Source organism: Ictalurus punctatus, chromosome 29 (assembly GCF_001660625.3).
Source record: "Ictalurus punctatus breed USDA103 chromosome 29, Coco_2.0, whole genome shotgun sequence".
Classification (NCBI taxonomy): Eukaryota; Metazoa; Chordata; class Actinopteri; order Siluriformes; family Ictaluridae; genus Ictalurus; species Ictalurus punctatus.
Genome location: NC_030444.2, coordinates 13,832,687 through 13,856,290, shown reverse-complemented (window position 1 = coordinate 13,856,290; position 23,604 = coordinate 13,832,687). Strand labels below are relative to the sequence as shown.

Below are 23,604 nucleotides of genomic sequence, written 5' to 3'. Positions count from 1 at the left end.
CAGATAATATTGTAATACTGGATCATGTTCCTCGATAAATAAATGACCCAAGTTTTGTCTCATTTGTTTAATCGGATTCTCTTTGTCTACTTTTTTTTAGGACCGATGACGTCTCCGTTCATAGATACATTTAGAAATGCAGCCAATTCTAAAACCTTCACGAACTTTCAAGCACCACTGTATATATGTTCGCAGCACATCACTAAAATGACATGCTGTAGGGTTTTTTTTCTTTTCTTTCTCTCGTCTTATTAATTTTAAGAGAGAGAGAAAGAGAGGCTGGTCAGTCAGGGAACGACTACAACGAAAGCGATAACTGGGGTGAACTTGTTTTGTGGAAGTTGCCTCACAACGTTAAATGTAACTAGAAACGAATAAAAAAAAAACACGTCGTCACTTGAGAATTGCAATCGTTGGGAAAATGCGGCGGTACGAGCGGAATAAAACGCCTCATGACGCGAACAGTAAAACCGTTTGATCGGAACACGCCGTCGTTGATGATCTTTGGTTTAACAGCACACATCGGTGTTATTCCGCACCCGTAGAACACGTTTCCTCAAACGTTTTCCTCACAGTTGTTTAAAAAAGTAACATAAACCAAAAAAAAACAAAAAACACCCCAACAAATTTGAGGCTCAGTTTTCATCGTCATGTTCTGATTGGTTAAGATTATTTAACGCTAGCCAAACTATATTAATGCTATCATCACAACCAAGATTCTGCCCATCACTAGCTAGGTAAAGTGAATTTGTATTATTTTTTTTTAGCTAAAACCCATACATTTTGAGTTACCACCTTGTCCTACTCGAATCATTCCGATCGTGTGTATAGCGGCATTACAAATCGAAGACGAGACGGGTTAGCGTAGGGAATCGCTCTCTCTCTCTCCACACTTCAGTTGTTTGGCAAATCTCATGATGATATTATATCGTGTACGGGAAAAAAGTATCGCACCACACCGTATCATAACTTTGCCCACTTTTCCTACGCCAGAACTCTGCAAACTGAAATGCTTTCTAAATTGTTACTGTTTAAAATCTGTAACGAATATAATTAGCATATGGGATTTCCCAGAATACCCTTTCATTTAATGTCATATCATTATGTAAGCCTAGGTCCTTAACTCTTCCTTCCTTCCTACACAGCACTGATTATGTGGCTACTCATTAGTCACTGATGCTGCAGACAGCTGCCTTGTGTTTCAGACACACCCTCTTTCTGTTCCTGATCGGGTGATCACTGACCCCTGGTGGTGAGGAGAGCAACTGGACGTTATTTTTGAAATCATTTTCTTTACAATAACACATCATGCACGTCAAATATATAACGAGGTCCATGAGATTACAGTGACGTGAAAGCAATTTCTCCTCCGTCTTGTAGAGACTGTAATGACTATGCTGGAGAGTAAAATATAGATGGTATAAAGTACCAACCAGCATGTTGGTGTATTCAGGCATTAGGGCAGGAAATTACACAGGATGGAGGTGAAGGTAGTAACCGCTCAGGCATGACACCGATGACAGCTTCACATTAAGATAATGCAAAGTCTGCATAATTAGATTGCTCTAATATCTCCAGAGCATCACCGTTCGTCGTCGTCCAAGCGTAAAACCGATGTATATAGCGCTCCGCGTGGCATGACACGACACGCAATTACTGCAGAATCACTACAGCTTATAAAACACAGAGCCGTAGGGAAGGGGGGAATGGCATCTGCGATTTCTACTGGAAAACCACAGTGTTCATCTGTTGCCATGCCAACAATAGACCACCCGCTGCCCCGGCGATCACTAAGCAACAGCAGCACATCCTCTTCACGGTCAGGGCCGAGCCCGTCTCATCCACAGCGCTCGGGTCGTCTCTCATCGTTGTGGGTGGACTTCTTTAACTAGCCTCCCACTGAGCGCTGGTCATTCCTTACTTCTCTGTAGATGACACAGCGTCGAGGGTGAAAATAGAAACGTCACCGTTATCATTAACAATTTCACAACGTTCCTGAAAGGACGAAATCTCTGTCTCCTCATTAAAGCCCCTTTAAACACAAGACACAGCACAATGACCACGCCCCGTGTGTCATATACTCAGTATAATAAACGTACACACGACTGTTACGGCGTGAAGCTACTTTCATATTGTACTAGACCATGTAGACTAATCGAGAACGTCATCAGAGTTTCACACGAGTCCTACAAGTGGATGAAGAGAACCTGATTAAACAAATGAGACAAAAATATTATACTGTCATTATTATTTATTGTGGGAAAGGATCCAGTATTACATATCTGTGAGGGGTAAAAGTATGTGCACCTTTGCTGTCAGTATGTGGCGTGAGCTCCTTGTGCAGGAGTAACTGCAGGTAAACGTTTGGGGTAAGTGTTGATCGGTCCTGCACGTCGGCTCGGAGGAGTTTTAGACGTTCCTCAGGACGGAACAGCTTCGACTCTGGGATGTTGGTGGGTTTCCTCACACGAACCGCTCGCTTCAGGTTCTTCCACAACATTTCGACTGGATTAAGGTCGGGACTTTGACTTGACCGTTCCGGAACATTCACTTTATTCGTCTTTAATCGTTCTCTGGTGGGACGACTCGTGTGTTTAGGGTCGTCGTCTTGCTGCATGACCTGTTTATCGGGAGCCGTGTGAGGTTATAGGGACACGTTTATTCATGTGATAGGCTCAGCGTCCACTTCTAGCACGGAACTGTGGGGAAAACCGATAGTTTAGTTTACACACGGTCTCCTTCACCCCCACTGTAGTCCCTCTGCTGACTGAAAGGTGTATTCGATCACAACAAAAACAGGCTGCGGTCCTCCATCTCGGCTTCAGGGGCTGGGCAGGTGGGCGGAGTTTGTTTCCGGGCCAGAAAGGATTTAAGAAACATAACGAAAATGTCTAAATTCAGCATATATATCCGTTACATTTCAGTATCGGGGGGAAAAATCAGAGCTTTATGGTTTCTTTGTCCATTTACACTCGTTAGAGATTTAGAAACACTTTAGAAATCGCACCTCTAAAACGGTACGCAAGAAGAAGCCGTGATTAAACTGGTCCACTTGTTTTAAGGCCGATTTAATCCAAAAATCATCACATGTGAAATGTATACAGTTTTCATGGAGGTTACGGTGTTAAACAAAAACAAAGCCTTCAATACCCAGCCTAGAACGTCTATCCGGTTGTGCTCTACGACACCGGGGTTCCCGCTCGAACCGAGACGCTCGGACGATCTTCAGAGCTGGTGAAATTCGTCGTTTAACCGCAAACTATGAACCTGAAAGAGTGACAGGAACTGCCTTATATGGCTTGCTTTGTGTTTGTTTAAAAAAAAAAAAAAAAAAAGAAAGAAAGAAAGAAAAGGAAAAACACTGTGTGCTGGTGATAAATCCGTCGTGGAGGAGCGGAGCCTGCACTCCTCCGAGAAGTCTTCGTTGACTGAATTAGACGTAACACAGACACGCTCGGACATGTTCCGTTCATCTGCAAAATGACTTTACTGCAGTTTAATACATGTTTAATATACGTTATTAAAATCAGCATCACAACTTCTTCCACTGAAGTTTTCTTCAACGAATAAAACAAACGTGATTTTTTTTTTTTTTTTTAAAAGAAAAAAAAAAAAAGAAAGAAAAAAAAGGGTGGGGGTAGACGATCGCCCCGCGTTAATGCGTGCCAAAAGAGAGGGAAAACAACGTACACTGGCATTTTAATCTTTTTAAAAAAAAAAAAAAAAAAACACCACTGAAGTAAACAATTTTAAAAAAGGGGGGGGGATAGTACTGCTGTACAACTACTGGTGATAAATTCATAAACGTGAGGTTCTAGATTCAAGTCAAAGGACACAGACAACGTCCACGTCCTGCTCCTCAGACCTTTTCTGAGCTTAATTATTTATTTTTTTTTCCTTTTGGTCTTGCCACCCAACCCCTCCCCCCATCCCCACACACTTATTTAATCTTGTTCCCTCGACCCGACCACATCAGTAGGCTCAGCCAATCAGTCTTCTATTTCTAAGTAGCTAGTCCTGCTAGGCTGAACGGCTCTCTGGTGGAAAAGGGGAAGAAAGAAAGAAAAAAAAAAAAGAAGCTCCAGCCGTGATGAAGAAGTTCGGCATTCCTGCTCGTACAGCTCGGCACGTCCAGATCACGAGGGAAAGGAAAGAAAACGGAGAGGGGTCGCGTGACCGCGGCGTGGCACGGCTGCTCTGGTGCTCGTGTCTGATGGTTGTGCTGAAGCAGGAGAGTTCGGGTCGTGTCCTAATCCTCTAGCTCCCCTAAATCTGGGACTCTTCGGCACCGTGGGATCGCGGGGCGCGTTTTTACGAGCCCAGACGCGGACGCTTTCGTGGAGCCAGGTCGTCGTCCTCGTCTTCTCCTTCCTCGTCTTCGTCGTCGGGGTAGTCCACGAGACCCACCAGTCCCGCCTGGTCAACAAACACCGACGCACAGAAAGAGAGAGATCACGACCAAAAAAAAACACATTATTACGTGTGCACAGACACCGCGAGCCAAAAATTATTTTTGTACTATGAAAACAAAATATTATCACCAAAGTTATCGTGTCTATAAATTAGACTTCGGTTTCGCTGGAACTACCGTTATCGGCAAAAATCCACGACCGGGAGCGGCTGAGAAGAGTCCGCCGCAGCTAAACAGAACGAGAGCGGCCTCTAGAGGCGAAACTATCACTGAGAAAATTTGCCGAGTTATTTGAAGTGTTTTTTTTATTCGTTTGGACGTCTCTGTTATAAATAAATGTCACGTCGACTCTAACCGTGAGTTAAATAAGAATAAAGTTCTAAAGGTTGGTTAGCGAAATTAAGTTACATTCAAAAAAAATTCAAAAAAAAAAAAATTAAATAAAAACATTTTAAAAATCACCCCTGTCCTACACCTAGCTTGAAGTGAGTCAAACTGCTGCAGCACGAATCAGCGTTCATTTGAACATCTTTCGGAGAAAACCGAGAGTTATTTAAATTGTTCAGTTTTTTTGTAGTTTGACTGGAGGTTTAGTTGAAGAATGGAAAATAAAACCAGTGTCAATGTGTAGAAATTTTAATTAGTAACAGTATACATTTAAATAACCTGACTAGATTGTCTGTAAATTTCTCTCTCTCTCTCTCTTTTTTTTTTTTTTTTTTTTTAAAAATACAGCTGATTATTCCCATAAACACAATGAATCCATCAGTTCTATTAAGGAGAGTCACGCCCACCTTGACCACGGGTGTCGAGGCCACCGATGCACCCTTGGCTGAGGAGCCGTTGGGACTGGCGGGGGACGCCGACGGCGCCGGTTTCTCGTTGTTTCCGTTGGCAGCGGCTGCAGAATGCGAGATGGTGAACTTGAAGCTGCCGGACTGCGTCCTCTTCGGGAGGTTCTCTTTGTCCTCGCTTTCTTTAACTGTAATGAGACGAGAGAAGTGTGCGATGTAGAAAAAAAACACCCGTCAGAATCTCACACACACACACACACACACACACACACACACACACACACACACACACACACAGCGGGAATATTCGGAATACCTTTTTTGGCCCCCATGAACTTTCCGTAGCTTTCCGGAAAGTCTTCGACTCTCTTCTCGACCCCCGCGTCCGCTTCGTCTTCGTCGTCTTCTTCGTTGAACCAAATTTCTTCGTCGTCGTCTACGGACCGGGCGTCACGGCGATACCTGCGGATTTCAGAGTGAACACCGGGTTCAGGATTACACAGACGTGCTCTATATCGGGGGTATTTACTGCAGGCGTGTTACTCCGGGAGAATTACGGTAATGCGGAGTAAATTAAACGGCGATATTCGAACCGCGCCGTGACGTCGAAGATTTCACAGCGAGCGGATCTGACCTTCCGAGCCCTCGGCTCTGTCTGTTCTTCTCCTGCTCGTAGCGACCCTTCAGGCCTTTGAACGTCTGGACGTATTCGATGGACTCGAGTGCTTTGTAGAAATTGTCGACGATGTGAGCGATGAGCGACTTGATGTCCTCCTGAAAACGGTAAATAAATAAATAAATGAATGAATGAATGTTAACGTGTTCACTTTAGGTCAGCGCGTTTTCAGAAAAAAGCCTCACGCTCTCACCACTTTGATGAACTCGAAGAGCTCGATGATGGCCGAGTTGAGGAGGTTATATCTCGTCCCGTTGTCCAGCAGAGCGTTGATGACGGGCTCGAACAGGTTCCCTTTGATGATGTAGCGGTTATAATACTCATCCTTCAGTCCTATTATTCTCCTCATGAAACGCAAGGCACCTTCGCAAGTACACAAGAACGGGTTAGGACACGCCCTACGATGCATTTAATTAAGCTGATCGTGTCACTTAAGGGTCACAGGGACTCACAGAGGGCGAGGAAGGTGTGTTTGGAGTTCATGAGCACGAGCACTCTCCGCAGCAGGTCCTTATTCATGATGTAGTTCTTTATGTGGTACGTGTGGTGCTCCACGCAGAACGTCAGCAGCTCGAGGATCAGAGCGAGAAGCTGAGCTGTCTGGAAGTTGTCTGGAGCGGAAAAGACGACGGGTTTTAAAGCGAAACTGGAGAAAGCAACAGGTTAGCCAGGGCGAAGCAGAAACGTCATGCGTTTACCTGGACAAACCGGCTTTACTTTCGTAGATCCTTCTGGTAAATCTGTGGAACAAGTAAAGTGGGAAGAAATTTAACACCGAAACGTCACAACAACCTGTATAAAGCCATATCTACTGGACAACCGAAATGAGAAAATGAACACTTTTATAACCGTACGGGACGAAAGCAACCTTCGTTCCGTTTATATACCGAGCGGCGATAAATAAAACGCGGAGGACGCGAACGTTAAAGCGAGATAAATGTTCCTCGAGGTTTAGCGTGCGGTTTAAAAAGGACTCAACGCACGTTCCGATTTAATCGGGTCAGTCGCTGGAATCTAACTGTGGGAGGCGGGGTAAGGACTTTTCAAATAAAGATAAACGTGCTTTTCAATAAAGTACCCAAGACTCTTCATTAACATCGTATAAACAGAAAGTGTATAATATATAAACGCAAATATCTTCCACCGTTATGCGGCAGCACCGACGTACTTTTCATTCCTAAAAGTGATTTCACGAGTCATTAAAGTGAACACGGACTCGCAAACACACATCCGACCGAAGCTTTATCAGACCGTGAAGCGAAAACGCTGCCGTTTATTTCAGGGTTCGTTTTTGTACGGATATATTTCTATGCCGAGTGTTTGCGTTCAGTAACGAATATAACGATAAAACAAAACAAAAGGGAACAGACAACACGACTGAATTACAGACCCCGGTCGGTACACCTCACCTTTCCTCTCCTCGGCCGTGTTGGCCAGCAGCGGCGCGGTGAGGACGTGCATGCAGTACTTGTAGAAAAAGCTGAGGAACTCGGTCTTCTCCGTTTTCTACGGGGTTCAAACAGGAAATCGTGCTTAGTTTACAGGATCGTGTACAGAATTATGCCTAGACGCTGGTCTCCGGGGCGAGAGAGGAACTCACGTTGGTCGGAGCCAGCATGTTTTCGGGGTCGATGAGGGTACGGAGGAGCCCCATGAGCTGCACGGCTCCGCCCAGCTCGGGATCCGAGTCGCAGATCATCTGCTTTATCACCAGGTTGATCAGCAGGACATCCTGAACACACACACACACTCGAGCTTTCAGATGATGAAGGTGTTTGGTATCTCCTGAATACTCGGAGCACTCCGTTATGGCTCAATTATTATTATTATTATTATTAGTAGTAGTAGAGGTATTTTTTAAAAAATCACATTCTGTCTGAAACAAAAAAGTAAATTTTTTAAAGTTTTAATCAGGCGATCGCGTTTCTAATCTAGACTAAGAGTGCTGTCACACTCGCACGCACTGTAACCATAGCAACACTCTTCAACACCAACTTTAGCTAGTATCAGCTAACTAACTAGCGTAGTCATCCTCCTCCTCCTCCTCCTAATCATAAGTGTGACTTGTGAGGCTGTGATTTTTGCTAATGATACTTTATATCCATAAACTATTTGTAGACGTATCCTTTATAAACGCTGTTTGCGCTCACGTCATCTTCGGCCTGCTGTGGCTCCTGCATCACAAACTCTCGCACCATGGACGGACTGAACTCCACCAGGTAGGAGAAGATATCCGTGGCCGCGGCTCTCACCTGCAGGTCGTCCATCCCCTTCAAAAAAATAAATAAATAAAAAAATAAAATAAAGATTTCAGTAGATTATATTACATTACGTTCGAGGTTAGACTCCGCCCCCTTCACACCTAGCGATAATCAACTCACCATAATAATCTCCAGCGCAGGTAAAATTCCTAGATTCGCCAACGTCTTGAAAAAAGCGTCTCTGTTTTGCGGCTGGAGCGTTTGCGAAAAAGCGCAGAACTCTTTGAAGAAGTTGACCTGAAGAGACACACACACACACACACACACACACACACACACACACACTTCAGTTACACTAGAGCTCACAGACAGCGTGTTTCGGTGGTAATGATCGTAATCCTACCAGCTCTCTCCTTTTCCCGTCTTCTGTGGCTTCGTCCGTGAGTTGAGCAAACACTTCCGTCAGGAATTTCTCGTCCTCCTAGAGAGCACGGTGGGGGGGGGGGGGGGGGGGGGGCAGAGAAGAAGATCTTAAATACATACTACGCAATACAATATGCAAATTAGGCCGTAAATGGGGATCTGTCCTCTCAGTCACCTCGTCTGCAACTTCCTGTTTCAACCCAGCAAAACAGGAAGTTATAGATGACTGCTTGAGAGCACTCAGGTGTAGAAATGTAGAAATATATACAGAAAGATCATCATCCACTGCCTGTAGTTTGCACCAAACATTTCATTTGACTTCCATTTACAAATAATAATAATAATAATAATAAAAATGTGAGCCGTGTCACCTGCAGCATGCTGACGATCTCCACCTTGTTGAAGAAGATGAAGGAGGTGAGCGTGGACAGGAAGTTCTCCTCGAAGACGGAGGGTGTGGGCAGGATGATGTCCTGGATGTACTGCACGCGGTAGGTCTGGTGGATCTTCTGCCTGAGCTCCGAGTCTGTGATGGGGATCACCTCCTTGAAGCGGGCCGTGTTGGTGAGGAAGTCGCGGTGCCTCCTGGGCTGGACCAGCGCCGGGTCGTACTCCAGGCAGCCCACCACGTCCATGATGCACTCGTCCGAGAACATGACCTCGAACAGCGCCGCTTTGTTGAGGAACAGCGCTCCGCGTACGATCTCGTACAGGTGGCGCAGACCTTCGTGCTCGCCCAGCTCCTCGCACGTTCTGAACAGCTGCAGCAGCCTCTGCATGTAGCCGTCGCTCACCAGCGCCAGCGCCAGTTTCTCCCTGCGGATCGGAGAGGACAGGACCGACGTCACCAGGTCCGCGATCTCCTCCAGGCGCGGGAGCTCGCAGGCGGGAAGCTCCACCGCATGGCTCGTCTCAGGGATCTCCTCGAAGCGCTCCTCCTCAGACTCGTCGATGGGGTCCTGGGTGATCTCTACAGACGGATCTTTACCTTGTACCTAAACGGGGAAAAAAACATTTTTTTTGCTGCGTGCCCACATTTGAATCAGCAGATCTGATGCGTTTGTTGGTTGTTATGGTAACAAGGTGTAGACCCGGAGAAGGGCATCACGAGTATCGTAACATCTTTTTTAAATACCTTTAACTCCGACTGGACGCGGCGGGATTTTGGAGATAGCTAGGGTTTAGCCTTATCAACGTCAAAAGTATCGTTAAACTGAATTTCTCCACCGCGGAGAACCTGCGTAGAACCTTTTACCTGACAGATCTTCTCCCAGATTTCATCGCAGCCGGCCTTTTCCTGGAAACTCAGAGCCAGGTCATAATTTTCCGCCTCGGACCAAACGATAAGGGTGTCCTAAAACAAAACAACAACAACAAAAAAAAGCCACACACAAATCTGAGAAACGGCGTGAATCAGGATCACGACAGCAAACTAAACAGGCGAAACACGAGCTGAGAACAGGAGCGGGTCCACGAAAACGACGGGAGTCACTCACTTGCTGTTTCTGATACGCGGTGTTCGGGTTGATTTTGGACTCCAGTAAGAGCGAGCCTGAGGAAGACGAACAGAAGAAAGAACGGTTAGGATCGCAAACTCGACACGGACAGCGACTTGATCGCGATACTCGAGGACGTTTCTACGATGCGTATAAAAACTGGCTAACAAACCGTGTGCAAAACAAAACAGAATAAACCCGGTTAAACCGAGTCTGGTGATGCTTTTCTTCCATGTCTACAGAGACAAAGTTCAATGTGCTTAATGTGTAATAACTACAAATGCACAAAAAAAAATATAGAACGATTTTTAAAAATCCGACGATATCTCAATCAAGTGTATCGCGTAATCACGATACGGATGTTACATCGATACATCGCCCAGCCTTACTTGTGAAGTAACATTTCTAAGACGAGTTCGCTGAGGTTTCTAATCGGAAATATGAAAAAACGATTTCCTTTCGTAATCGAACCTTCGTGAAGTCGCACAAGCGTACGCGTGCGATTTAAATTATTCGGTTATGCCGCGTTACGGGTCAAATCTGAGGGATTTTTAACAAGTCGTGATTTGCAAACGCCGATACTTAAACAAGTTAAAAGCCGAAAGAGATAAAAAGGTTCGAAAGGTTATGTGCTTATTGTTTTATACACACTTTATTCTTCTGGATTTCTCTCTCTCTAAAATTTGAACTGTTGCTCACAATGCACACACTTTGGCTGAATTTCTTTCGTTTATTTCACCTCACGGCAACACAATTCAATCAACACGGCTTATTAAATCTCATCACATCCCTAAAGAAGAACTTTTACATTACAAAATATTTTAAATGCAAATACTGCCTCTATGTTAATAAAACGACTATTTGACCTTCTTGATTTAAACACATCACCACACACACACACACATAATCATCATCATGAATATTACACTTTCTTTAGTATTTTAATGTATTCATTTACACTTAACTGCACAAAGGGGACTTAAATACAACAAACTGAATCTGAATAAATCCACATGAACAGAAGTAAATATTTAGATTAGCTTATTATAGTGAAGAATGGCAGTTGCTAAGCATGATAAAGCTTTATGGACAGTTCCTTCGTGTTTCGTTTTATTTATATCAGTTCCTAATCTTAAAGAAAACTAAAAAATAATTAAACTGTCCTGATAATATACAACATGATTATAATTAGGTCATAGCATAAGAAGGTTAGCTTATGTTGTCTTTGCTAGCTAGAAAGCTATGTGTTGATTGTAAATCTTGCTGTTGCTGTTGTTTTTTTTGTTTTGTTTTTTACAAGAATATTAACTACTCACCGTCAGCTCGTTATTTCAATTAGGTTTTCTAGTTGTTTATTATTACATTTACCGCGATTTAAAATAAGAATAAGTCTGGTTATGAAGCTAGCATAGTTTCCTAGCTCGCGCACTACCTTAGCTTAGCTTAGGCTAGCCTAGCCAAACTTAGCTTAGCTTAGCATAGACAAGCTCTCCGGAGCCTTACCGTCCGCCTCGGCCCGCACCAGCAGCGCTATACCGTTTAACCGATCCACATAGGCGGATGAAACGTGTCCGGTTCCCTGGTCGTCCCATTGCCTCTCCTCATTCAGCGTGTACACCTTGACACGCCGCCTCGTATCCGACATGCTTTGTTTCTTAATCAGAAACCCCCCCCAAAATCCTTCCCCCGTAACGTCTCTCTTTTTCCTCAACCGCTACTTTCACACTTCACACTTAACAACCACATGTTACTGGGTAACTAACTACAAATGGCTACCAGGTAAAAACGACGACTTACAAACGCTTAACGTTATCCGACATGTACGCTTTTTTGTTTTAATACAAAAACTACCCGAGTGTCGTTTTTCGCTATTATCGCTCTAACACAGCGACCGCCATCTTGTAACCCGTACTTAAGGCTGCGTAACAATTCACCGACTCGTGCTCTCACTAGGAGGCCTAGCTCGCCACAAGTCGGAATGTGTCTACGCGCCACCGAGGCGCTCGTTAGGACACTAGAACGCTTATTAAAGCGCGGCCTGCGGCTATGTCCAAAACCGCAGCCCGTTCACTATTTAGTGCACTATTTATAAATGTCCGCCATTTTGTAGTCACGTCTGAAAAGCTTTGTAAGAAAGATAGGGTTGAGAGTCGATTCCAAACTGAGTCGATTCTCCAATCACAGGCGTTGAGAAATGAGAGTCGATTCTGATGCTTGGGGAGTCGATTTCACTTGTTTCGCTATGATGTGAGAAAGAAATAGCTACTACAGCTAATAAGGACATGCGGGTTTACTTTCGCAAATGTACAATTCATGACAAATATTTGATTTAGCTAGCATTAGCTTTAACACTAAATTCCACTTATTCATTCATGAATGCTCAAACGATGAGATATGACGTCGGCATGGTTCGTTGTCATTTATATTACCGATATCAATGTTATACTTAATATCTCACTATTAATTAATTAATTTATTTATTTATTTACAAAATCGTGTCCTGTGGTTTAGTTTTTTGGAATCGAGACAATTTTGTGAGGAATCGACTGAATTGATTCCCGACCAGACTTAGAGTCGACTCTCAAAAGTTTTGGAATCGAACAGAAAACGTAACGGTCATCCGCCGTCACGTGTATCGCTCTAAGCCAATCACATCGCGTACTCTCTGACGTCACTGCAACTCTTCCGGGTTTCCTTCAGACATTGGTCAGAGCTCTGTCACTGACAAACTAGCAGGAATGTATTTATAGAAAGCAACTTTGACAAAAGTTTTCTTGCACTAAATCATGTTTCAGCCTCTCCTCAACCACAATTGTTAATGGAACTCGACCACCAATGGCCCCCATAAACTATAAAACTACTTATTACTCCTAATGTTAAAAAAAAAAAGTTGTTTATTTTGACATAATCTGAGGGTGCACACAAACCTCAGATTAAAACCTCTTGATTGTATTAGGTGCTGCAGTTATGCTGAGGTTTTAAACCCTGTTTTACACACTTTCAGCATTTTATTACACACTCCTGACTTGCTGGTCACCTTCTAGGTGTTTAGACGTGCTCAGCTTCCGACCACAACACTTGCTTTTCTCTGGAAACGTTTAGTTTTGGACCGTTTCTCACCCGAGCAATGAGGCCGCAGTGTTAAAACTCCACATCTTCCTGACAAATTTCCAACCATTCCAGATGTTTGACACTTCTTCATTATCCTGTTTGTTCCTAATGGCAGTTTAACACCTTTAACTATATACCTTCACATGCATCATCTCTCGAACAGATCAACAACCACCCATCTCTTTTGTTCCGAAAGCTCTTCGTTTTTCTCAAAGTATTGGAAGATAATCTGACATGGCATGTGTGTGAAACATCATACTATACGTCAAATGTTTATTGAGAGCAATAAACAGTTATTATACACTTATTATAGTCATACAGGGGTGCCAAAAATTTTGCCAAACAAATTTTTCGAGAGAAAGTAAATCTTTTGAAAAGCAGTAACTACTTACCGGATAGGGGGAAAAAAACTCTCCCACTGTCTGAGTGGAAAATGTGTTAACTTTCCTTTTAAATATATCCTTTGTTTTTTGTTTTTGTTTACTCTCTTGGTGGGTGCCAATATTTCTGAAGTGGACCGTAATAATAAGCCTAATAATCCTGCAACTCAGGTCGGTTATGAAGTAGAAAACAACAAAGACAATCGTTATAATTATACATACAAACCTCCGTACGGTTCCTCGGCTCATGTTATGGTGTTCGGTTATAACCAGACGTCCACAACATACAGTTTCAATACTTTAACATAGTTTTTGTCATTCTTTTATTTATTTTTTCATTTTATTTCAACAGATCCCCTGCAGCAACGCGACAGTTTCCCCCGTCCTGCTTCCCAGCATAAACTCTGGACTATGAGAATGTACAGAACACATCATTTGGGGTAAAACCCTTTATGACGCGGTGTCTCCTGTCTTCACGAATCCAGACTGACTACACTCGAGAAGATGATTAGAACTCAAGTCCAGAGCACAGTGACGAAGACGTCAGGAGGAAGCTGACGTCTGTCCGTCTGCCGTTCCCATGGTGATGCTCTGCCTCTCGCTCAGCGTCTTCACCACGGTGGCTGCGGGAGACTGGAGCACTTTACGCGACAGCCTCATCCTGCCGTCCGTGGGGTCGCGTCCGAAATATTTCACCTGCGAAATACAGGGAGAGAGAGTCTTTGGTTTCACCATCTAGTAAATCTACATTAGACAAATCTCAAACAGGGTTTTAAGACATAAGTTTACATACGCCTTTCAGAATCTGCAAAATGCTAATAATGAAAAAATAATAAGAGGGGATCATAAAAAAAATAAATAAATAAAGTTTTGTTTGTATTCAGTTCTTCCCCGAATAAGCTATTTCACATAATAGATGTTTACATATAGTCCACGATAATAACCGCATTTCACACAAATGAACCAGAGACCAAAACCAAAAGTTTACACCCCCCTGGCCGTTAATGTCGTGTGTTGCCTTCTTGAGCATCAGCGAGTCTTTGTGCTCCACGCTTACCCATAAACCCCCTCTCTGCATGGCGACGCGGACACGCCTCCGCGCATAGTATAAACCGATCCTCAGACGAGATGAATAACGGTACGACGTCTCTGAGGGAAGACGAGGCTCGTCGACGGGTTTATCGCACTAGCAATCCGCTAAATATGACGAGCTATTCCGTGAAACGTTCTACCTCTCGACCACGCGTTTCTGTTTTCGGATATTCGAGACGCGGTACACACCTGGATCTGCTGTCCGACCTCCAGTCCGAGAGCAGAGGGATGTTTGATCTAGAGAAACAAGACGGTGAGAACATGTTCCGTAGTAAGAAAGTTAAAAAAAATTTTTTTAAAAATGACAGAGATACAAAGAAATGCAGAAAAAAGCAAAAGAACACAGAAAAAAAAATCAGCTCAAAGGAAAAAAAAAAGAAAGGAAAAAAAAATCAGGAAAAGGCAAGAAGGCAAAACGGAGAGAAAAGTAGAAAAGAAAGAACATGGACAGAATGACGGAAAGAAAGAAAAAGAATGACAGAGATACAGAGACAAGAAAGAAACACAGAATAAGCAACAAAAACATACAGCAAAAAGACAAAAAAAAAACCAAACAACTACAGATCAACAACAAACAGGGCTTTCTTCAACCCATAAAGAAAATGTTGTTGTTTTCCCACCGGGTCTGATCTAGCCAATCAGATAGCGAGACAGATAAAGGGAGCGGAGAAATGACTGCCTTATTCAAAATGTAAAAATTCAAACCCAATAAAAAGGAAAAAAGAAACATTTTATCGACTGATGAGAACATAGCTGGGTTGGGTTGGGTTTTTTTTTTGCTGAAACCTGGCAACCCTGATTACAAGTGTATATGGAGTAAACAGGTTTCCTCTTTATCTCCGAGGATGGTCTTACCCGTTTATGATCGAGCTGCGAGTTGTGTAGGAGCACAGCGCTCATGTTGGGATAAAGCTTCACCATAACACCACTGTCTCTATAACACACACACACACACACACACACACACACAATCAATCATCAGCACAGTATAAAAATAAACTTAGCTAAGAAAGCCATGTCAGTGTTCACACACGCTCACACACACTACCTGATTTCTGTGATGGTTGCCGTGTACACGGCCCCGAATTCGAGCTGCTGTTCTTGCTGTGAAACAAACAAACAAACAAAAACTCATCTTTAAAATCGCATCTTTTTTTCCCTCCAGTTGTAAAAGTTGTGAAAGCGGGCGACGGAACGCACGTCGTCTTTGCAGATGTCGGTGATGAACTCCTGAGCCTCGTGCATGGCGTTTGGAGTCGGAGCGAACACCGAGAACGTCTCCTCGTCCACCTGGCTTATAGTCACGCCTGAAATAAAACACAGCCAAGACAGCGGCGGAGGAAAAGAACGAACGTAAAGAAAGTGGAGTTAATAACCCGCGGGACGTCGGCGGCTTCGGCTCGTTCAGAGCAACGATCGCCTTTCAGTACTGACGGGAACAAAGTTCCACAGACACACGGACAAAAACACAGTTACACAGAAGCACAGACATAGAGAAGGGGTGAAAAGACAAAAAAAAGATGAGGGGAAGAAAAAAACAAAAAAAACAGAAATGATGATAGAAAGAAAGAAAGAACAAATGAAGGGGGAAAAAACGATGGAGAAGGAACGATGGAAACAAACAAACAAACAAACAAATAAATAAAAGAAAGAGGAACGATAGATGGAAAGAAAGAAATGGACGGACACAAAATAACAGACAATTCAAAAAAATAAACAAAGAATAAAGGAAAGAAAGGATCGAATGTACAGAAAACATCTGGGGAAAAAGAAAGTAAAAGAAAAAATGCAAAACAGAAAAACAGAAAGAAAAAAATAGAACGGAAAGGCATAAAAGAAAGAAACAAAACAAAGAAAGAAATACACAAATAAGTGTGTGTGTGAGAGATGCGTGTCTGATGTGTGTGTGATACGTGTGTGTGTGTGTGTGTGAGGCTTATGTGAGATTTGTTTGATAGAGAAACGTGTGTGTGTGTGTGTGAGAGAGAGAGAGATGTGTGTCTTTATGACGTGTGTGATACGTGTAAGTGTGAGTGTGTGAGTGTGTGTGAGTGTGTGAGAGAGAGATGTGTGTCTTTATGACGTGTGTGATACGTGTAAGTGTGTGTGTGTGAGTGTGTGTGAGAGAGAGAGAGATGTGTGTCTTTATGACGTGTGTGATACGTGTAAGTGTGTGTGTGTGAGTGTGTGTGAGAGAGAGAGATGTGTGTCTTTATGACGTGTGTGATACGTGTAAGTGTGTGTGTGTGTGAGTGTGTGAGAGAGAGAGAGATGTGTGTCTTTATGACGTGTGTGATACGTGTAAGTGTGAGTGTGTGAGTGTGTGAGTGTGTGAGTGTGTGTGAGAGAGAGAGAGAGAGAGAGAGACCTGTTTGGGCCTGCAGTCGGCGGAGGTTGTATCCTCCAGGACCAACAAATCGAGCTCTTCTGGAAATCGGCACGCGGACGTTTTCTTCAGACAGTAAACACGTTTCACAGCGTAAAAGAAAAAAAAAACACCGAAACGTACAAACAGGAAGTGAAACCAGAAAAATCCTCAAAAATGATTACAGAGTGTGTAATAATGTGCTTATCTTCATACCCACTACAGGGCCGTTCTCCTTCCTCGAACCTCTGGGCTTGGAAAGGGTTTTATTCATGATCCCTAAAATCTCTCTCTTGGCCACTGAAACAGAGAGGAACGAGTGAGACTGTGTGTGTGTGTGTGTGTGTGTGTGTGTGTGTGTGTGTGTGTGTGTGTGTGTGTGTGTGAGAGAGAGACAGAGAGAGAGAGAGACATGTTGGTCACCTGTCGCCTGCTGGATGGCCTCCATTACGATTTTCAGAGGAAGTCCTGGGATCTTAACATCAGCCTGAGAGAAAACACACACACACACACACACACACACACACACACACACACACACACACACACACACACACACACACACACACACAGAGACACAAATGAAAAGGTTCTCATCACACGTGGGGGTTCTCTGTAGTCAGGGGTCTCTGTGTTACCTGTAACGCAGTGATGCCTTTGTTTGTTCCGGCCATTTTAAAGTCCATGTCTCCATTATAGTCCTCGATCCCCTACGATTATTAAACACGCTTTCAGATTCCGCTCTCATTTCATCACAATGCACATGAAAGGCAAGACATTCGTGCATGTGAGTACGGAGTTCATACACAGAGAAAGAAAGAAAATAAAAGAGCAAGAATGACGACTAGAATAATGTACAGAAACGGATATGAAAAAAGACGTAAAGCTTAAAAAAAAAAACAAAAAAAAAAACAGACAAAACAGAAAAGAAAGAAAGAAAGAAATGAAAAGGATAAAGATAAAGAACGGAAAGATACAAAACAGGAAAGAAAGAAAGCCATGAAAAAGGAACCAAAAAACGAGAGAGAAAACAAACGAAGGAAAATTAAAGAAAGAAAGAAAAAAAAAAGCAAAAGGGAAACGGAAACAGACAAAACAACAACAAAAAAAAAAGTAGAAAAGAAAGAAAATAGTGAAAGAGCGAGAGAGAGAGGGGCAGAAAGAAAGAGAAAAGAAAAGAAAAGAAGTGTATGTGAGTGTGTAGAGTTAAAAGACTTACTAAAATGTCGGTTAGTAATCTGTAGTCGTGGATTTCGGAGACTTTCTCAGGGTTGGGTTTGGAAATGAGACCCACAGCCACTCCGGCCACCGCAGAGGAGATCGGCACACCTGAGAACACAACCTGCTGATCAGCACCTGCTCTAAACCTCACATCACGTCACCTCACGTGATCACGACTAGATAACATGCCCAAGTCCAACACGTGGAAACAGGAAAAGAGCGCACGAAGACAACAGAAATACAGGAGAATACACAGCCGTAAGGACAGTACAACAAGACCAAAAACAACAAGGAAAGAATTTAAAAAGAGTATAGAAAGAACGACAAAAATACCGAAAAAAGCAACATGGACAAAAAGAATTAAGACAAAGAAGGAAAGTGTAGAAAAACAACGAGAAAGAAGCAAAACCAAAGGGGAAAAAGAAAAAGAAAAAAAAGCAAAGTCAAAAATGAGGAAAAAACAAAAACAATGAATTCAGTAGGAAAGAAAGAAAAAGAAGGAAAATAGAAAGAAAAGTTAAAAGTATGAAAATAAAGAAAAAAGTTACAAAGATGAAAAAGGAAAAGAAAGAACAACACAAGAGACAGGAAAAGAAATACAAAAAAGCAACAATGACAAGAACAGGAAGAACATCAAAAGAAACAGAGACATCATCAAGTACAATTTAAAAAAAAAAGAAAGAAAAAAAAAGAATGAAATCAAAATCCCTCAAATGAAAAGGAGGGAAATAAGCAAAAACAGCAGGAGAAAAGATATGAAAGAATGAATGGAAGAAAAAGATAGAGATAGATAGAGATGCGAAGAAAGATGACAGAAAGTAAAGTCTACGGAAAGGAATCTGAAAAAAACAAAAAAGGGAAAAATGAAAGACAAAAACTCTGCAGAAAAGAAAAATGAAAAACGCAACAAATAAAGAAAGAAAGAAACCTCACCCGCGTCCATTAAAGCCAGACTTCCTCCACACGCTGACGCCATGGACGACGAGCCTACACAGTTAACACACAGGAATTACAACACAACGAGGTCAACGTCAGTAACGTGGTCAGTGTCTAATGAGGTCAGTGCCAGTAATGAGGTCAGTGCCAGTAATGAGGTCAGTGCCAGTAATGAGGTCAGTGTCAGTAATGAGGTCAGTGCCAGTAATGAGGTCAACGTCAGTAACGAGGTCAACGTCAGTAATGAGGTCAGTGTCAGTAATGAGGTCAGTGCCAGTAATGAGGTTAATGTCAGTAATGAGGTCAACGTCAGTAACGAGGTCAACGTCAGTAACGAGGTCAGTGTCAGTAATGAGGTCAGTGCCAGTAATGAGGTCAGTGTCAGTAACGAGGTCAACGTCAGTAACGAGGTCAGTGTCAGTAATGAGGTCAGTGCCAGTAATGAGGTTAATGTCAGTAATGAGGTCAGTGTCAGTAATGAGGTCAGTGTCAGTAATGTGGTCAGTGTCAGTAATGTGGTCAATGTCAGTAATGAGGTCAGTGTCAGTAATGAGGTCAGTGCCAGTAATGAGGTCAGTGCCAGTAATGAGGTCAATGTCAGTAATGAGGTCAGTGTCAGTAATGAAGTCAGTGTCAGTAATGAGGTCAGTGTCAGTAATGTGGTCAGTGTCAGTAATGAGGTCAGTGTCAGTAATGTGGTCAGTGTCAGTAATGAGGTCAGTGTCAGTAATGAGGTCAGTGTCAGTAATGAGGTCAGTGGCAGTAATGAGGTTAATGTCAGTAATGAGGTCAGTGTCAGTAATGAAGTCAGTGTCAGTAATGAGGTCAGTGTCAGTAATGTGGTCAGTGTCAGTAATGAGGTCAGTGTCAGTAATGTGGTCAGTGTCAGTAATGAGGTCAGTGTCAGTAATGAGGTCAGTGTCAGTAATGAGGTCAGTGTCAGTAATGATGAGAATGAATGATTATACTCAGGAGACACACCGTTGGACTCCAGCACCTCGGAGGTCACTCGGATTGTAAAGGGGAAGTCTTTAGGAATGACCGGTCTCAGGGCTTTTTCAGCCAGAGCGCCTAAACACAAAGACAAAGAAATAAAGGAGCAGTGAGCTCAGACCGGGGTTAACAATGGACATAACTGGATTTAACAGTAACGACCCACCGTCACTCACCATGACCGAGCTCTCGTCTGTTCAGTCCGCCCATTTTCCCGATTTCATTCGTCGCGTAGGGAGGAAACTGAGACGGAAAATACAAAGACAGAAATTCCTCAATGAGCTTCTAGTCTGTCAATAAATAAAGAACGAGCTGGATCAAGTGCTATTCTATAAGCTGGTGGAGAATGCGTGTGGAAACTCATTCTGTTGAAGCACATTTGCAGGGAAAATCTGGCAACCTCAACTTAATCAGCTTAATCATTCTTAATACATCGACAGCAAACTTGGCCACGCCCACCAACGCAAAGTGTCATGGAAACCGCCATTTTGCATTCGCTTCAGTGAAGTAATGAATACTCACCTCATAGTGGAGCATGAAATTCTTGTCTTTGATCCCACTATTACAGACAAAATGAAATAAATAATCAGGAAATAAATACTTTTTTTTTTAAAAACTGCACAACAGCCGCTACAAATACCAAATACGTTTTTTTCTCCCTCGCTTTAGACAGCATCAGAAATGTTGTGGACAGAGGGGGGGGGGGGGGGGGGGGGGGGGGGGAAGTGTTTTATAGTCTTAAAACCGATCGGAAATGAGTATTTTGACTTGGATCATACACGGATTTATTCCTTTTTAATTTAGACAGACGGATCGAAATTCGAAGAAACCCTCGTTTCACCTCAGAGCCGTGGTTATGATGTCCGCTTTCACGCTGGACTCTATAGAGTCGAAAGTTACAGTGCAGAGCACCTAAAAAGAACAGAATCATTCTAATCATAAAGTGCAGATAATAAATAAATAAATAAATAAATAAATACATACATAAATATCACTGGTTTTATTAGCAGTACTCCATCTGACCTGTGTTTGTCCTCTCTGGAACAGCGCGGAGCCGTGTAGAGGTTTAAAGACGTCCACTTCACACGAAATGTCTCTTAATGACGTCAAGTCTCGTCCGTCACACCTGAAACGACGCAGAGACGGGACGGCTATGTATATATATTACAGTAATAAGTCACGGTAAATACGACTGGAGTTAGAGAAAGACGTCACCTTCTGTACTCGGTCAGCACCAGGTTACGGAAAACGTCTTTGGAAACCACGTTGAAGGCCTCGATGACTTCAAACGGTTCGGCTTGAGGAAATCTCTCTACGGAGGATTAAGAGGTGGAAGAGCGAAATGATTTGATCCTCCTCGGTCATGCGGAAATATAAGTACACCCCATGGAAAGGGTTGGCTTTTTTGACACGAGTAAGGAACGGTGTGCTTTGAGATGCCGTGAATTCCACCTTAATGGAGATTTGTCACTGGTGTTACTGTCACTGGTGTTATATATACACATGGATTATTAACAACAAGCAAAACCCCCCCCAAAAAACACAGAAGCCTCAAATCCAGCACTTCTGACCTCCATATTGCATGGAATGACGTCCACTCTTTGTGACACTCTTTGTGTTGTCAAATTTAAAGCGACTTTATGCTATTGTGTTAAAAAAAATAAATATTTTTTTTTAAATGCAGCCACCTTTAACTGGCTCCTCTGTGTCGAGTCGGATTTTGTTCACAGCTTCATCTCTTGAGATCTGCAGAACCCAGACGGAGCAGAGCACGTTAGAGAACAATAATAAATAATAACAACTATTAACACCAGTCATAAACACTACAAATACCTTATCGTGTGAAAAGTCTGTAAACACAGCGTAGATCTTCTCACCAGCCAGCCTGCATGCACACGCACACACACACACACACACACACACACAACTTTACTGTAAGCCAGCTTGTTTTTTTTTTTTAATTTTTGCTTTTTAAAGAAATCTTTTAAAAGCCCAATATAAAAAAACTCATAATATAAATCCATGAACAAAATAAACTGATGATATGGGAAAAAAAAAAAAAAAAAGATTTAATAAATAAAAAATAAGGAAATGATGAAAAATAAAATAAAACGAACGGATGAAATTGAATAAAATTTATTTATTTATTTTTTTTTAAAGAAACGGAAAAGAAGAAAAATGAACCGAATAGAACGGATACAGCCGAATGGAATAAAAACCAAGGCTCTTATAATGACTTTAACGACGGATTAACGTTACGGTTTGAAGAAAGAAAGGATGGAATGGAATCATGATGATTAAAGGCGTGAAGGAAATGAATTTAAAAGGGAATCAGAAGGAACGGGCTCTGATCGTGTTTGAGAGAGTTCACAGCTCGTACTGGCGCGTGTACTCCACCACCTCGGGCGGGGCGCTGAAGAGTTTCTGCGGCGTGCGCTTCACCACCTTGTGCTCTCGGACCAGCTGCTGGATGGCGTGGATGATCTGCTGCGTGTGTTTCACTCCCAGTTTGATGGCGTGACAGAAGTCCTGCTGGAGGACGTTCTCGGCAGCGGCTTCCATCATCACTGCGAACACAGGACACGGATGAGGCGCGGAGCGAGCTCGCGGCTGACACGGAGACGCGTCTCGTCCCGACCGGCCGGACCGCATAAGGAGAACCGGAGGTGAGCGGTCGCAGAGGACGAGCGCGTAACGAGCGAGTGTTCGCACCTGAGAGTGTCGAGCCTCTCCCACACTCACCCACTTGGCTGGAAGGAGCTCCTACTATCACCAGGTTCAGCGAGCTGGAGCTCATCTCCTTCCGCGTCGGGTTCACGACGAACTCCCCGTCGATCAGGCCCACGCGCACAGCACCTGCGGCGAGACCGGCGCCCAGATCAACACACGCGTCTTTCTTTATGCTCGATTTCTTTCTTTTATCCGTCTCTTTTGATCTTTTCTTTCTTTCATCTCCTCCCGGATTTTTTTCCCGATACCTTCGCTCCTTTCTTTCTTTCTTTCCTTCCATCTTTCTGTCCCCTTTCTTTCTTACTGCATGTCCCTTTATCTTCTTGCTTCATTTTCTGCTCCTTTCTCTCGTTCCTTTTATCCAGACTTTTTTTTTTTTTCTCTCTCAATTACGTTCCGGTCTTTTTTTGCCTGTGTACATCACTCTTTTTCTTTCTTTCTTTCGCCTTTTCTGTATCCCCCGCCCATCTTTCTCATCTTTTCACCCCTTCTGTACGTCTGTCCTTCTGTATAACTGTGTTTTTGTCCGTGTATCTTTGATCTTTTTCCTCACTGTCGTTCTTTCTATCATCATTTCTGTTTTTTTTTTTTTTCCCTCATCTTTTTTTTTTTGTCTTTTCACCCCTTCTCTATGTCTGTGCTTCTGTGTAACTGTGTTTTTAGTCCGTGTGTCTGTGGAACTTTGTTCCCGTCAGTACTGAAAGGCGATCGGTGCTCTGAACGAGCCGGAGCCGCCGACGTCCCGCGGGTTATTAACTCCACTTTCTTTACGTTC

At 43.1% G+C, this 23,604-nt stretch overlaps 2 protein-coding genes across 2 annotated transcripts in view; both read right to left on the bottom strand.

The window, feature by feature from the left end:
- Positions 1-3,468: 3,468 nt before the first annotated feature.
- LOC108260724 (serine/threonine-protein phosphatase 4 regulatory subunit 3) lies at positions 3,469-11,939 on the bottom strand. The gene is made up of 16 exons (XM_017461197.3): positions 11,505-11,939; positions 10,002-10,057; positions 9,761-9,859; positions 8,877-9,500; positions 8,486-8,563; positions 8,263-8,379; positions 8,032-8,151; positions 7,482-7,613; positions 7,291-7,387; positions 6,580-6,621; positions 6,334-6,492; positions 6,075-6,244; positions 5,840-5,979; positions 5,522-5,667; positions 5,206-5,393; positions 3,469-4,416 (listed from the first exon to the last, which is right to left on the bottom strand). Exons 1-16 carry the CDS (start codon positions 11,644-11,646, stop codon positions 4,312-4,314), a joined length of 2,415 nt encoding a protein of 804 aa, XP_017316686.1. The 5' UTR covers positions 11,647-11,939; the 3' UTR covers positions 3,469-4,311.
- A 1,419-nt stretch (positions 11,940-13,358) lies between these two features.
- LOC108260955 (polyribonucleotide nucleotidyltransferase 1, mitochondrial) overlaps positions 13,359-23,604 on the bottom strand; it is a 14,790-nt gene continuing 4,544 nt past the window's right edge. Inside the window, exons 8-28 of the mRNA XM_053677660.1 lie at positions 22,842-22,955; positions 22,480-22,666; positions 21,933-21,984; positions 21,788-21,845; positions 21,315-21,411; positions 21,123-21,225; positions 20,941-21,011; positions 20,622-20,658; positions 20,276-20,342; positions 20,088-20,177; positions 19,104-19,157; positions 18,169-18,278; positions 17,588-17,659; positions 17,373-17,436; positions 17,166-17,249; positions 16,953-17,036; positions 15,785-15,891; positions 15,633-15,688; positions 15,440-15,518; positions 14,774-14,821; positions 13,359-14,188 (exon numbers count right to left, since the gene is read on the bottom strand). Of these exons, the coding sequence (XP_053533635.1) occupies positions 14,036-14,188; positions 14,774-14,821; positions 15,440-15,518; positions 15,633-15,688; positions 15,785-15,891; positions 16,953-17,036; positions 17,166-17,249; positions 17,373-17,436; positions 17,588-17,659; positions 18,169-18,278; positions 19,104-19,157; positions 20,088-20,177; positions 20,276-20,342; positions 20,622-20,658; positions 20,941-21,011; positions 21,123-21,225; positions 21,315-21,411; positions 21,788-21,845; positions 21,933-21,984; positions 22,480-22,666; positions 22,842-22,955 (1,787 nt within the window). The 3' untranslated portion in view covers positions 13,359-14,035. The remainder of the gene's footprint in view (positions 14,189-14,773; positions 14,822-15,439; positions 15,519-15,632; positions 15,689-15,784; positions 15,892-16,952; positions 17,037-17,165; positions 17,250-17,372; positions 17,437-17,587; positions 17,660-18,168; positions 18,279-19,103; positions 19,158-20,087; positions 20,178-20,275; positions 20,343-20,621; positions 20,659-20,940; positions 21,012-21,122; positions 21,226-21,314; positions 21,412-21,787; positions 21,846-21,932; positions 21,985-22,479; positions 22,667-22,841; positions 22,956-23,604) is intronic.